This window comes from Aulonocara sp. 'chitande type north' Nkhata Bay, linkage group LG6 (genome assembly GCF_057382095.1).
Source record: "Aulonocara sp. 'chitande type north' Nkhata Bay isolate Kocher_YH1m ecotype deep benthic linkage group LG6, A_spYH_male_GT1.1, whole genome shotgun sequence".
NCBI lineage: Eukaryota > Metazoa > Chordata > Actinopteri > Cichliformes > Cichlidae > Aulonocara > Aulonocara sp. 'chitande type north' Nkhata Bay.
In genome coordinates, this window is record NC_141349.1 from 43,730,690 (window position 1) to 43,746,386 (window position 15,697).

A 15,697-nucleotide genomic window follows, 5' to 3' on the forward strand; every position below is an offset into this window, starting at 1 on the left:
TCAGGTGCAGTTATGACTATTTTAAACACAATGCATATCTGTGCTTATTAAAGAGTTGGAGCTCGGTCAATTAATTGGGGGTTGGAAGCTTTGTTCGGCGCGATGTCCGGACAATCTATTGTGCAAGTGACTTGGAGCCATAGAAGGAATTGCAATACATGCTTACAAAACACTTATATATCAGGTCATTTCATATTAAGGTTTAAGTAGAGGTTCTTGGTTAAAACATTTATTTAGTAGAAGACATACACATAGTCTCAGTGAGCCTCTGTCCTGGTGAAAGGTCAGAAGTGCAACAGGTGAATTGAGAAAGAGCATGTGGGGTCAACACACACACACACATGAGTTAGATTTATTTAGAGGAGAGATTAGTCATGTCTCGGCAAGAAAGAGGAACAATTCACTTTAAGACAAGAACGGAAAGTACCAGCCATGAAAATAGAAGATGATCTTCTGGGTTAAAAGTCATTGTGGTGTTGATCTGATCTATGTATAAAATGTATTTGTGACGCATGAAGGGGCGTCAGTAAATCAAACCCTGATGCTATAAAATATCATCTTTCCTCCACGTCTCCTCCTCCACAGAGTTGGCATCGTACGACCTCGCGTCACCGCTGAGTGTAGCAGAGATGCGACATGCTCCTATAGGTCATGAACGCATCCCCACATGCTGCCAAACAGGTCATTAAACCCCCACCAATCTGTCTCCAGAATTAATGGATGCATTAAGCCGGAGCTAACCACATCCTTTCCTCTGTGCATTTGGCCCTTGTGTATCATTTCTAGCAGCACTAAGGGATTTTTGTATATGTCCCCATGCATGCACCTAACCAATCAGACTCCAACAATGGTTTTGGTGGGTCAGGGTCTGCGGGCAGCCCAAGTCCACTATAGCCTGGTATGTACTCCCTTGGCACCTTACTGGAACATTGTATATCTCTCCTGGACCAGGGGAAAGTGTTGGGAGATTGGCAATTGGCAATCCTGGGAGAGAGAGGAGAAAGAAATGGGAGGGAGCTGAGAAGCTTCCTCTTCAGGGCTGGAACTGGCTATCCAAACTGGCTGAAGGTGCTGGGCCCTCCGGTCACACTGCCAGATGGTCCTTGGTCAGTGTGACTGCCACCTCCAGGTTTGCTGGCTGGAGACAGCTTACCCATTATGCCACCCCATCCCAAAGCCCCTCCACAAACTGCTCCATCAGTATTGAATCCAGCAGACCCAGCTGCAACTGTCTCACCGCTGCAACCACGAAGCCACGGAGCAAAAGTGAAGGGTCGGTCCTCCTTTGGTGCCAGTTTAACACTCATCCTGGTTACAGAGACCCAGCACATACAGACGGCCATGATGTTGTGTTTACGTGTCTTTACTAACACAGTGAATTTGTCTACATAGTTTGCACACTCAGCTGTGTCCGCCCACCTCCCCTGGCAGTGCCCCTGAACCTACTGCACCATGCCTGCAGCTGAGCCAAAGACCAAACCCCACCACCTGTAAGACAGGGGAGAGATGTGAAGCCAGGATGACCAGAACATCTGAGAATTTTACTATGTAATGCAAGATGTCTAATAGTAAATGTGCAAAATGTTTTAACGCTGCTTTGATGTTAAAGAAATTAACAACACGTGCACTAAAAGGGCAATAATGAGACAGCTAATGTTAATCTTAATCATTTATAATGTGTCCAGTTTAACGTACCAGTATACATGCATACTCGTGTATAATCAGGGTCCACTGTGGTAGGACTATCCGGGCCTGCCACAACCACCAGCTGACCAAATCATCTTATTCTTCACTAATGACATATCATTGCTGGATGTCATCAAGATTGATTATATTTCATCCTTTAGAGTCTAGTTTTTTGACACCAACAAATCTCCATAAAATAGATAAATATCCTGGGTGCCAGACAAGCAATTAAGAGGGTGAATGAATTTAAATTTTTCTGTTTATTTTCTTGAGCATAATGTTGTAAATCAGCATGGGATGTGTCAGCTTCCTTATCAGGAATTGCATATGTTGATGGTCATTACAGTACTGATATACAGGGCATTGATTAGGTCAGAACAGCCCAGTCTAATCTAAAAACACTTGATGTAACTCAGGCTAAAGCCCAGAGTTCATGCTGTGGGGCCTGTGTACAGCTTGTAACGTCGGGTTGTGTTTAGTGGTTGAGAGGAGGCGGCAAAAACACTTAGCAGGATAATCAAAAGAATACACACTCACACTGGCTTTGGGAATTCCACAGCGTGTTCTTTAATGCACCTTCTCTTCGTCAAACATATAAGCCTGGTTGAACGGCTGCAGCTTAACAAACATAGCGCACAGTGTTCGTACAACCCATAACGTTGCAAAGAAAGGTGTCTGGAGAAGTAAAACATAAAATCCGTCCCTCCTCATGCACTAGCGTGCAAGCACATGTCCCCACAACCACAGAGAGGGCAGTGGTGCATACGGATGACCGGGGCTCTAGACTAACCTTTTGCCATGGGCACAAAAGTTAGGCACACTCAAATTTTTCAACCGCATCACTTAACACCACAGTTTTACATGTGCACATTTTCTGGGGGGAAACTGCAGTCCATACAGACAATATTCATTTCTAAATTATTAACTAACAATCTTGTGCTTAAAGTGCTTTGTCAATATTGTAGAAAACGTTAAACTTAATCATCATCTTGGCCTCCTCTGACGACCTGTTCTGATCATTTATCAGCACTGATACATGTGAGACTTCATCGGAATTGTGAGCATCACAGCAGAGGCCTTTGTGTCAAAGTAACTGAGAATAAAACACAGAAAAACATGAAGGAGATTTTCCTGGCCTGGCTTTTTATAGCAGAAAACCTTAAAAATATTCTGCAATGTTCTGTAATTTTGCATAATTTTAAAAAGTTTAAATTTCTTCAGTATTGAACAGCAGAAATTAGGCTTTCTTGTCCGAGGTCATTTAAGTGAAAGAAAGGAAAAAAGAAAAAGACAGCAGCCGACAGCGCTGTGAACGACTGGTAAGGCAAGGCAAGTTTATTTGTATAGCACAATTCAACAACAAGGTGATTCAAAGTGCTTTACAGAGACATTAGAAACAAAAACAAATAAAAGCATGATTTAAAATTGATGGTGGGTAATAAGCGAATGAATAATGCAGAAAACAGATTTGAGATGGGAAACTGTTCTTGAAGTACACAGAGAGAGATAGAGAGAGAGCTAGCTGTGCATGAAGTGTGATTTTAATAGTCGTGGAAGCAAAACAGCAAAATTCATGACGACATTGATCAAATGTGAAGCGCAGTTTGCTGCTTCTTTTGCTGCTGGCTCGGTGGATTTTGGTTGGAGAGACAAAACCTGCAGCTCAGAATCAGCGCAAAAAGACGTAATCACAGCGCAGACCGGACGCATCAGGATCGCTGAGCTCCGACAGCGTGTCCGTCTGCGGGCCGGCGGGTGAGAAAGCCGAGAAAGACAAAGCTGATTCTGATGCGTCGGTCTGTGTTTACGTCTTTGTGTGGAGTCCGTGTACCTGCTCTCATCTGCTGTTTGGTTGTTGAAATGGTTTTGTGAGCTTTAATCTGAGAATCTGGCGTTTCTGGCAAAACACAGTTATATTTAAAAGTCAGGATTTAATGAATTGATATCGCTTTATTCAAGCTACTCACCTCCCACTTCCACCTGCACTTTCAACTGGACCACGGCCAATCAGAGAGGTCCCGTCCCTTACTATCTCTGATTGGTTTAGTCCACGATAGGGGCAAAATGTGTGTCTGTTGTTGACCACAGGGAAGGTTGCAGATTTTTTTTTTTGTTACTCGAACAGTTGGTCCCCACCAAAGATTTTTTTTTAGTCGCACCATTGAAAAATTTGGTCGCACTCTAGACCAGCGGTCCCCAACCCCCGGGCCTCGGACCGGTACCGGTCCGTGAGTCATTTGGTACCGGGCCGCCAGAGTTGAGGCTCGGGTGTGAAATGTATGGTTTTCAGGGTTTTTATCGGTTTTCAGCGTTATTTTGTTATTGTTTTGATCGTTAACTCGTTTTCCTGGGTCTTTTCACGTGTGTCATGAATAAATCTTCTTTTTTTTCGGTACTGGTACTAGTTTTATTTTGTTGTATTTATCCGCGACACCTTAAAGGCCGGTCCGTGAAAATATTGTCGGGCATAAACCGGTCCGTGGCGCAAAATAGGTTGGGGACCGCTGCTCTAGAGCCCTGCCAATGACAACATTAACCCTCGACTTGGGTTGTCTTAAAGAGACACTATACCACTGTGACTGTTACAAGCTCCAGTCCCAGCTTTGTTGGTAGAAATAAGGGAAATGCCACTAGAAAGACCTGATGTTGGAGCTGCTGGCTCTGGTGTATAAGACTGAAAACGATGGAGGATCCTGGATGGGGGCGTTTCTGTGGATCATGGTAAGGTAGAAGGGAACAAGACTGCACACATAACAGCCAAAGAAACACTAAAGTGAGAACCTGACAAGGGACTGCTTCAACTGTGCTATACAAATAAACAATAAGCATAATATGCACATATGCATAATACTTTACTTGGACCATCTGTGTTTGCAAAGTACCAGAATTTATGTGAGGATTTGTAATTCTTCAAAGCACCTGAGGGGGCAGCAAAACACATTTCATTCGAATAACCTACATGAAGCCAATAGAAGAAAATCTACAGGAAGAGGCGGAACAACAAAGATTCAACATCACATTCCTGAAACGAAAGTAAAAGTTAGTGAGAAACAGCAGAGCTGCAGTCTGGAGAACATCAACGAACTCAAATACAGGTGAGTGCAGCTGATCAGAGTTACTGTGTTCAACAGATTAGTTCAAGTTAAAAGTGCAAAATTGAAAAAGTCTGCTTTTCTTTCTAAAAACAGGAGTTGAAGAGACTCACAGACGACAGCCACGCTGTCTTACTTTAAAAATTAGCTGTAGCTGTCTAAGAAAGCGACACCACTAAACTTTATTGTTACAACAAGTATTTTTTTTTTAAATAAAGAAATTAATTAAGAAATAAAAAATGGCATTGGTGGTGGTTAAAACTGAGAATCATGACCTGAGATAACCATGTCGTGCTACATTCACAAGTGTTAAAATATGAAGGTTAGAAGATGAGCTTGGTATCAGATGTAGGCATGAAAGAGACTTTTGATGTGCTCTCGCATGTTACACCTGTCCCACATCCTAACACTTCCTGCTGTTTGCATGTCCAAGTCATCAGAGGCAAACACGCAGAGTTTTTGGTTTTATTCCCACTTAAAGCTGGTTACCGATACTGAGTTTAATGAACACCGGCAGCTTCCCAAAGTGAGAGCTCTACAGGCCTGCAGCCAGGAGTAAACCAAAGCGCTGCTGGTGTCAGAGGGAATGTTACAAGCTAAGCAAGTCCCTAAAGACAGAGTGAATGAATACTGTGAAGATAATTAGCAGGTGATTCAGCAGAGTGTGATTTGCAATTTGGCACCATCTGTAAAAACTAAAAATCCTTACGTATTAAATAGCAGAAATTAGGCTTTTTTTTGTTAGTCATTTTTGCAAAACAAAACAATTCAAACGCGGACAGCCACACTGTACACAACAGTAGACTGGTGTGTAATGCATCTGTGCATAAACAAGAAAATAAAGAAAATAGAGATTTAACTGGAAACTGTTCTTGAAGCACACTGGGAGGTGGAAGTTTGTGGGAAATGTGGTTTTATCACAGTGGATTTTTGGAAGTAAGACAGGATTCATGTTAATGTTTCTCAAACCTGAAACGTGTTTTGGTCTTCTTTGACATGATGAAACTTGCAGTTTTGTAACCTGTGCTTTTGGCAGAGACATTGTTTTTTCTACATGCTGTCGGACGAGTGAGGGAATCGTACTTTGTGTTTACATCTTTTCACAGAATCAGTTTTCCTGCTTTTTTGCAGTTTTAGCTGTTTGTAAATGGTTTTGTGAGCTTTTAGCTGAGGTCTGGTGGCCAGGCTTTACAATACAATACAACTTTATTTATATAGCACATTTAAAAACCAACGGTATACCAAAGTGCTTCACAATAAAACAGCAGATTAAAACATTAAAATTTAAGACCATTAACAAAGTACTGAATATGCTAACAGGTCAATGGCACTGATTACACAAGAATAAAAGTAAATATCAAATCAAACTTGCTAAAAACACACAGGTTTTAAGTAGACAAAGATATATAGAAAGATTGGAATTGAGTACAAAATACAGGTGTTAACTAACTGGGAAAGCAAGGTTAAATAAGTGAGTTTTTAAATGTGATTTAAATAACTGGATGGAGTCAGACGCGCAAATAGCAATGGGAAAGTTGTTCCACAGGTTAGGTGCAACCAGGGCAAATGCACGGTCACCTCTGGTCTTAAGCCGAGATCTACGCTGAACCAAGAGTAATTGGTCAGATGATCTGAGGGCTCTCCCAGGGGTATGGTCTAAGAAGTACGACAAGATAGCTAGGTGCTGTATCGTCTATAATTTTGAAGGTAAGCAGCAATATTTTAAATTCGATGCGGTATTTGATGAGGAGCCAGTGCAAATCAGCAAGGACAGGGGTGATAGAGGCAAACCTTCTGGTTCCAGTCAAAAGGCGTGCTGCGGCATTTTGGACAAGCTGTAATCTATGAAGAAGAGCAGCATGGAGACCAAAGTAAAGGGAATTACAGTAATCTAATCTAGAGGTCGCAAAGGCATGAATAAGCTTTTCAAGATCCTTATGTGGTATGTAATGCTTGGCCGTAGAGCTGGGCGATATGAGATTTTTTCATATCACGATATGTTTTTTTCATTTCAGGCGATAACGATATCTATCACGATATAAGCCAAATAACTATATTTGTAAGATTTAAATGTGCCGTTGCTCACAAGTAAAATGTGAAATAATCAGCAGCTTGTTTTTATTTAAATATTTATTTCCCATAATAAGTTCAACAGGGTAGATGTACTTAAGGAACATGAGACTTTTTCAGATAAATAAAGGCAAATATTGCAAACTACACAAAAGGCAGCCGCTAAAGCGTTTAAGTTTCAAAATAGAACAAACGAAACAGACTAAATTGTCAATTCCACTTAGAAACAAAATATTAATTCTAAAAATAAATCTTAGTTTGTTTTACAGAAGAACAGACAAAACTGACTAACTTTTGTCAATATCAAATAAACTGAGAACTAAAAGGAAATTCTCAATCTCTCCTTGTTGTATAGCTTAGCTTTTCAAACAGTTTTAACAGTTACTTTAGTCTGACAAAAGCCGAATGACGAATTAGCGCTTCCAGTCAGAGACTGAGGCTACGTCCACATGTACACGGGTATTTTTGAAAACGGAGATTTTCCGTTTTCATTTTAAAAAATAATCCCGTCCACACATAAAGGCAGAAATGAAGGAAAACGCTGCTATGAACATGCCAAAGCAGCAGGTGGCGCTAGATTCCTAACCGTGCAGAAATGTTGGCCAATCAGAAGTCTAGAAGCCTCGGTGGGAAAAAGTAAACAAAGCTGGGACATAGAAGCAGAACCGAGTCGTATGTGTGGAGGGACAGTAACTGTGTGTATATGTAAGCATGTAAACACTGCAGAGAGTAGAATTAACAGTATTGTAGAAATTCATTTCACCGAAACAATAACGTGGCGCACATTGTGCCGTCAAAAAATGCGCACACCTTTGATGCTGCGTTTTCTCCGTTTTACTAGTCCACACGTAAATGCAAAAACGGAGTTTTCAAAAATCTTTGTTTTCAGTGACCAAAAACGCCGTTTACGTGTGGACGAAAGGTGCAAACGCATAGAAAGATCTGCGTTTTCAAGAATGCCCGGGTACGTGTGGATGTAGCGCATGCACCAGTTTATTGTATTTCCAGACTTGCTTTCGGCACAATTTACAGTGCACGCTACTCTGTTTTTTGTCAGACTTGAAATAGCCGAAATACCTTCACACTACGGAACTTCTATGGCTCTTCCGTTCGACAATCTCTCCGGCGTTGGAACCATCATCTGTTTTCTTTTCGGTCACGCTCGGTTGATTTTTCTAGTTGGCACACTCATTTCCTCCATTACCCGGGCGGCTGGCTGCTTCCCAAACAAATACACATGTGCAGCTTGGCACTTGTGCTGTACGTTACAAGTCACGTGATGTGACGCTGCGGCTGTGATTGGTTCTGCTCTGCGCTACTTAATTTGGATTGGCTGTTCTTTTTTTTCTTTTTTCTTTTTTTTTTTAAGAGGACAAGAGCGGCGAGGTCTATCGCGATAGTTTAATTTTTCTATCGAGAAAAAGTTATATCGCGATACATATCGTTATCGTTCTATCGCCCAGCTCTACTTGGCCGTCGAAATAAGACGCAGTTGGTAGAAGCTAGATTTGACTACAGAGGACACTTGTTTGTCAGATTTGAAGGAGCTGTCCAGCAGCACACCTAGGTTACTAACAGTGTCAGAGAGAAAAGTGGCGAGGGATCCAAAGGTATCAACTAGCTGGCCCCGGGGGAAATAACTGTCAAACACCACAATTTCGGTTTCATTTAAGATTAGAGAGTTGCCCAAAAGCCATTCTTTGGCTTCTCTCATGCACTCTATGAAGCAGTGCAGGTACAGAGCAACATCATCAGTTAGCTGAAAGTAAATTTGTATATCATCAGCATAGCAATGAAATGACATGTTGTATTTTTCAAAGATTAAGTTTAGAGGTAGCATATAGAGAGAGAATAACATTGGGCCCAACACAGAGCCTTGAGGCACGCCACAGCAGAAGGATGCAACAGAGGAAGAATAGGTACCCAGAGTGAGAGAGGAGGACCTGCTCGAAAAATATGATTTAAACCAGTTAAGGGCGTCACCTCTAATGCCAACTGTATGTTCTAACCTCGTTAGTAGAATATTATGGTCCACCATACTAAAGGCTGAGGACAAGTCCAGTAAGCCTAAGACTGCAGAACGACCTGAATCGGCAATTAGGAGAAGATCATTAAGGACTATCAGCAGAGCTGTTTCAGTGCTATGACGTGGTTTAAAGCCAGACTGGAATTTATCATTGATGTTGTTCGCATCCAGTTGGGCCTGGAGTTGCGAGAGAATTATCTTCTCCAAGATTTTGGACAGGAACAGGAGTTTGTGAACTACAGGCCGATCTCCAAAGTCATTATGATCGAGGTTCCTTCTTTGAGAACAGGCTGCACTACAGCGTGTTTAAAGGCTGATGGAACATGGCCGGAAAGCAATGAAGAATTTGTGAGAGTTAAAATACTGGGCCCAATTCCATCAAAACCATCCCTGATAATGCGTGATGGGAGAATATCATGTACAGAATTTGTATTTTTCAGTTGTTCAACTATTTGCTTAAGGGCGGGGAGTGACACCGGCTCAAACTGATGAAAAGTTGATGAACATCCAGGGGTGAAAGCAGGGCTCACAACTAAAGGGTGTGAAGACTTGAGAGATAAAAGTTTCTGTGAAGTAATAACAAAATTGTTCGCAGAGAGCTGGAGAGGACACCGTCGGCATTTCATGACAGGGATTGACCACTGGATTAAAGATTTTAAACAGCGTTCGAGGATTATAGCCATTAGTCTCAATAATTTCAGAAAAGAAAGCCGCTTTAGCCATTTTAACAGCATTTTGAAACTTCAGGCGGCTGGTACCTAAGATATCAAAGGATACCTGGAGCTTAGTCGGGCTCCACCCAAAGACACTACGTGGGTCTATCTTCCTGTGTACCCACCCACAGGAGGGGCCATAAGGGTTTGGTGCTCTGTGGATCAGGCAGCAGCCAGAGGTGGAAGTCTTGGTGCTCCAATCCCTGGCTTCAAAAACTGTTTGTAGCCCTTGGAGTGACCCTTTTTGGTGGGGTAGGAGCCAGAGCTGGTGCATAAGGTCAAGAAATGCCAACTAGATTTAGCATGGCTCGCCTGAATGCATAGCTCAGACTGTACGTTGGGGTTATTCCCAGTGAACGAGAGGGTTGCTTCCCTTTGCCTGCCTGACTGTTGTTTGTGCCCATGCACCAAATAACAGTTCAGAGTACCCAGGCTTCTTGGAATCACTGGCTGGGAGCTGGAGAGTGCTCCACCCAGGGACTGTTCTGCTGGGGGTCTTCAGTGCTCACGTTGGACCTGAGTGGTGTTTTGTGATTGGACTTTTGTTGGCGAGTGTCGTGGCAGTTGTCCCAGAACACAGGAGATGAAGGAAGCCGTCACCTTAAAGGAGTCTTATGAGGCTTGGTCAGCCTGTGGGATTCCAGAAGCACCTGACAGGTACCAGCAGAACCAGCAACGTGCAACAGTAATAGTGGCTTATACAAAAACTCAGGTGTGGGAGGTGCTCAGGGAGACCGCGGAACAAGACTTTAGGTTGGCCTTAAAGTTATTTAAGAGACACACTATTTACAGTGGTGACAGGACGCTGCTGACCTCAACCAAAGACATGGCCAAGCAGTGGAAGGAACACTTTGAGGACCTCCTCAATCCCACATTCACATCTGCTATGCAAACAGAGTCTGGGCATACGGTCTGTGACTCGCCTATCACTGAGGGTGAGGTCACCAATGTAGTTAAACCACTGCTCAGTGGCAGGGCCCCTGGAATGAATGAAATGGGCGCTGAATTCCTGAAAGCTGTGAAGGTTGAAGGGCTGTCCTGGCTGACATGTCTCTGCAACATTGCATGGAGGTCTGGTTCTGTTGGCTTATTGGCATATTGTGACCAAGTATCTCAGGGTCTTGTGCTCGAGTAAGGGGAACATGAGTTTTACAGATGGATTGGAGCGGCGTCTGCAGTGATGCAGATGCTGTACAGATCTTAGTGATAGAAAAAGAGCTGAGCATCAAAGCAAAGCTTTCAATTTAGTGGTCTATCTACTTTCCTACCCTCACCTACATTTTACACAGCTTCCCAACGACGTTTGGACTTGAGGCTGAAATAATCCATCAGTCACACGATGAATAATCAGAGAGTAGAAGCTAGGCCTATGTTTGAAGCCACTGAGGTGTTTGATGGCGGGGTGACGTGGTTCCACTGAATGAAACTTGAGATGGTCCAATAACTCCGTACCTATCCTGTCTGTTTAATACCTGTATCGCTTTCCATCGGTTGCGTTTGCTGCTCATCAGTTCTCTCAGTATCCAGCATCATTTAATATAAATCACAACAGTACAGCAGTCACAAACCATTTCCTTCTTCCAATCAATGACACCCGACGCTAATTACATGTCTACCTTAAAAAGATACAATACTGTAAAACAAACAGTGACCCCTAGTGGCTCACAGAAGGTAACAACACAGAAAACGGCTCCTACAAAAAAAACTTATAGAGAAATAAATTTGTTGAAACCACACAAGATGAACGTTGTCACTTCCTCTTTCTTTCCATTCTTTATCTTTGATTTCTAGTGTTAGAGGCTGAATGTTAATTGTATTTTCTCTTTGATATTTCTAAACCATTTACAGATATGTTTAATTAAAGTGTACATTTTTATACTTCTGTTCTCAGGGTGCAGACATGTCTGCTGCCACCAATCTGCAGTATGAAGATCGCTTTCTGTGCTCCATCTGTCTGGATGTGTTCACTGATCCGGTCACCACATCATGTGGACACAACTTCTGCAAAAAGTGCATCACTCAATATTGGGATGTTCATGAGAGGTGTCAGTGTCCCCTGTGTAAGGAGACTTTCAAGAGTAGACCTCAGCTGAAGATCAACACCTTCATCTCTGAGACGGTTGCTCAGTTCAGACGTGAAGCTCAGCAGAAAGCCAGCAGCAGCAGCAGCTCAGAGCAACAAGCTGCCAAACCAGGAGAAGTTCCCTGTGACGTCTGCACTGGAACCAGACTGAAGGCCCTGAAGTCCTGCCTGGTGTGTCTGACCTCCTACTGTCAGACTCACCTGGAGCCTCATCTGACAGCTACAAGTCTGAAAAGACATCAGCTGATTGAGCCTGTGGAGAACCTGGAAAGCAGGATGTGTAGGAAGCACGATAAACATCTGGAGCTGTTCTGTAAGACCGACCAGACATGTGTCTGCATGCTCTGCTCTGTTTTAGATCACAAGGCTCATGAGTTTGTTCCTCTGAAAGAAGAATATGAAGGAAAGAAGGCAGAGCTGGAGAAGACAGAGGCTGAGATTCAGCAGATGATCCAGAAGAGACGACTGAAGATTCAGGAGATCAAAGAGTCGGTGAAGATGAGGAAAGATGCTGCAGACAGACAGAAAGCAGAAGGTGTTCAGGTCCTCACGGCTCTGATGGAGTCTGTTGAGAGACGCCTGAAGGAGCTCATAAAGGAGATCGAAGACAAACAGGAAACTACAGAGAAACAGGCTGAAGGACTCATCAAAGATCTGGAACAGGAAATCTCTGAGCTGATGGAGAGAAGCTCTGAGGTGGAGCAGCTCTCACGCTCTGAAGACCACCTCCACCTCCTCCAAAGCTTCTCCTCCCTGAAAGCTGCTCTATGCACCAAGGACTGGACAGAGGTCAGAGTCCGTCCACCATCATATGAGGGGACCGTGGGGAGAGCTGTGGAGACACTCAGGAAAGACATGAAGAAGCTGTTTGAGGCTGCAGAGCTGAAGAGGGTCCAGCAGGATGCAGTGGACGTGACTCTGGATCCTGATACAGCAAATCCTTACCTCATCCTGTCTGATGATGGAAAACAAGTGAATCATGGTGATGTGAGGAGGAAACTTCCGGACAACCCAGAGAGATTTTCTCAGTGTGTTTGTGTTTTAGCAGAGCAGAGTTTCTCTTCAGGCAGATTTTACTTTGAGGTTCAGGTTAAAGGAAAGACTAAATGGACTTTAGGAGTGTCCACAGAGTCGATCAACAGGAAGGGAAAAATCAGACTGAGACCTCAGAACGGTCTCTGGACTGTTTGTCTGAGAAATGGAAATGAGTACAAAGCTTGTGCCGCCCCTCCGGTCCGTCTCTGTCTCCGGTCTGGTCCTGAGAAGGTGGGGGTGTTTGTGGACTATGAGGAGGGTCTGGTCTCCTTCTATGACGTAGATGCTGCAGCTCTGATCTACTCGTTCACTGGCTGCTCCTTCACAGAGAAGCTCCACCCGTACTTGAATCCGTGTAATAATGATGATGGTAAGAACGCTGCACCTCTGCTGATCACTGCTGTCGATCTCATTCTGTGTGAAGACCGTCTGGATTAAGAACATTCACTGATAACACTCGATGAGTTTGGTGTTCGTGTCACACAGTGGAAAATTGTTTTTATATTTTGTTTTGGATCAGGCTGTTTATTGGTACATAGTGTTGATTTTATTTGCATGGTTTTATCCTCATATTTATATTGTGTATTTTAGTTTTGTTGCACAATATTCTTTTAATCCACTGTGGACTAAGCAGACCTGTAGGCACCTGTGAGGCGGGGCGTTCCCCGAGCCGGCCTATCAGCCGCCAAACTGACCTGCTAAAGGGGATAGTGAGAGAGCGATGCACGAAAGGTGAGCAGGAGAAAAAAGAAACGTGTTCAAGCCAGCATATGTGTCGAAGGACCTGCTGCTTGGGTGCCACGAGTCGTTCGGCAACGGACTGGCCAGCGGAACACGGCGATCCAGTCCCAACGGCAGGAACAGCGACAGTGGGTGGCGATGCCCGCAATCCACAGCAGGGCAGGGGTGTCCCTCTGCCTGCATCTGGCGGTGCTACGAGGGAGGCCGTGTTCAGGTGTGGAGTGGGGCGTGACTGTGCAGTGACGCGCTGTCAGGAGAAGACAGGTCTGCGACAAGAGCCCCCTCCTTGTTCTTCTGGCCGGTGTGGTTTCCATCCCGGAAGAGAAATTCCTCTCCTGTTTCAGATAAGGACCATTTGCCCACGTGTGGCTGGACTGTGGGATTATGGCACTGTGGGGGGGAAACATTTGTGTAGCTTTTGTTTTGATAGTATATAGTTATTTCTGCCGGCAGGGTTTTTAGCGTGTTGGAAACTCTTTATTGTATAGGGGGATTTTAAACTGTATTTGTGATTCTGGTTGTGTCTGTGTTCCCATGGAAATAAAGGGTGTGTTTAAGGCCCTGAGCGCCGACCCACTCACTCCCCTTCTTCTTGTATGTGAACGGACTTTGAGGTGAAGATTTATATCCAGCACTTTCAGCGGCTACATTCATATCATTGATCTCACACGTACAGTACATTGTTTAAAAATGGAAATAATCTGTAAAATTCTGTAAAAATAAAACAAAACAAACAAATAATCTGACAGAAAAATATCGTACAGCAGTGGAACTTTAATAGTTTGTAATTTTGGTAATTAAAATATGGAGAAGTTTTTTTTAATGGTACAGAAAATATATTTGTAGCTTTAAATTTACATGAAATCTTTCAAATAAAAAGTATTTACATGTGTAAAGACGACACATTTACCCTCAGTGTGGTTCAACACTGTAATACAGTAATCAGGTGTATTAGTCTGTTTTTATAGTAAAGAATCTCATAGTTTTATTAGAGTCTGAATTTATTAAAATGTTATACTACCCATAAAAAATGTCAGCATGTTGTTTTTTTATTATTTTAAATGGGAAATGTCATCCGTCCATCCATCCATTCACTTCCGCTTATCCTTTTCAGGGTCGCGGGGGGCGCTGGAGCCTATCCCAGCTGTCACAGGGCGAGAGGCGGGTACACCCTGGACATGTCGCCAGTCTGTCGCAGGGCCAACACACAGAGACAGACAACCACTCACACTCACATTCACACCTAGTGGCAATTTGGGTTATCCAATCAACCTATCCTCGCAAGCTGCATGTCTTTGGACGGTGGGAGGAAGCCGGAGTACCGGAGAGAACCCACGCAAACACGGGGAGAACATGCAAACTCCACACAGAAAGACCCCGGCCTGATGGTGGAATTGAACTCAGGACCTTCTTGCTGTGCGGCAACAGTGCTAACCACCGTGGGAAATGTGTTTAAATAAAAACTTTTGTATATTTTATAGTCTGTTTAAAACCTTAATCGATCTACTGTTTTAAAAACATCTGAAGAGACAGATGAGAGACCCCACCCGCACCTACGGTCACGAGCTGTGGGATCGGTCACTACCCACAGCGCGTGATCGTAGGTGAGGGTAGGGACGTAGATCGACCTCCAAATCGAGAGCTTCGCTTTTACACTCAGCGCTCTTCACCACGACGGACCGGTGCAGCGTCCGCATCGCTGCAGCAGCAGCACCAGTCCGTCTGTCGATCTCCCGCCCCCCTCTCCCGTCACTCGTGAACAAGACCGAGATATTTAAACTCCTCCACTTGGACCAGGAACTCATCCCCACCCGGAGTGGGCACTCCACCCTTTCCCAGCTGAGGGCATCCTTAAAATGTTTATGGTGCAAACTCAGCTTTTGGAATATCCAAGAAGAAAGCATGTGTACTAAACCAACTACTGAGTGCAAGAAGAGCTAAAAGCTCACTGACATCACCTCAGTCGTAGCTTTGCTAGCAAGCACACGGTCCTGTCATCATGAGAGGAAGACTCAGTTTAATATGTAGCTGGTGACGCGACGTGGCTGCTCAGAGCGTCAGTGTCTGCAGACAGAGTGATCTAATGGTACAAAGCTTGGGTTTGGTTTACTCACCCTGCAGATGCAATGTGTGGTGCTGTTTCTCCAGAGTTTTGCTTGTTGTTGGTTATTTAAAGTCTCCACCTTCTCTGGATTCGGAGTTTCCTCCTCTTCCTCAGCCCTAGCTACATGTGCAAGTACTGTGACTGTAA

The 15,697-nt window shown here is 43.8% G+C and overlaps 1 protein-coding gene across 1 annotated transcript; it reads left to right on the top strand.

Moving 5' to 3' along the window:
- The first annotated feature begins 4,735 nt into the window (after window positions 1-4,735).
- LOC147328627 (E3 ubiquitin-protein ligase TRIM39-like) lies at window positions 4,736-14,463 on the top strand. The gene is made up of 2 exons (XM_086297170.1): window positions 4,736-4,781; window positions 11,479-14,463. Exon 2 carries the CDS (start codon window positions 11,488-11,490, stop codon window positions 13,141-13,143), a length of 1,656 nt encoding a protein of 551 aa, XP_086153296.1. The 5' UTR covers window positions 4,736-4,781; window positions 11,479-11,487; the 3' UTR covers window positions 13,144-14,463.
- Window positions 14,464-15,697: the final 1,234 nt, after the last annotated feature.

What these genes read in the sequence shown, in the direction of transcription:
- LOC147328627 (XM_086297170.1), top strand. Translation starts at nt 11,488, where the DNA reads ATGTCTGCTGCCACCAATCTGCAGTATGAAGATCGCTTTCTGTGCTCC.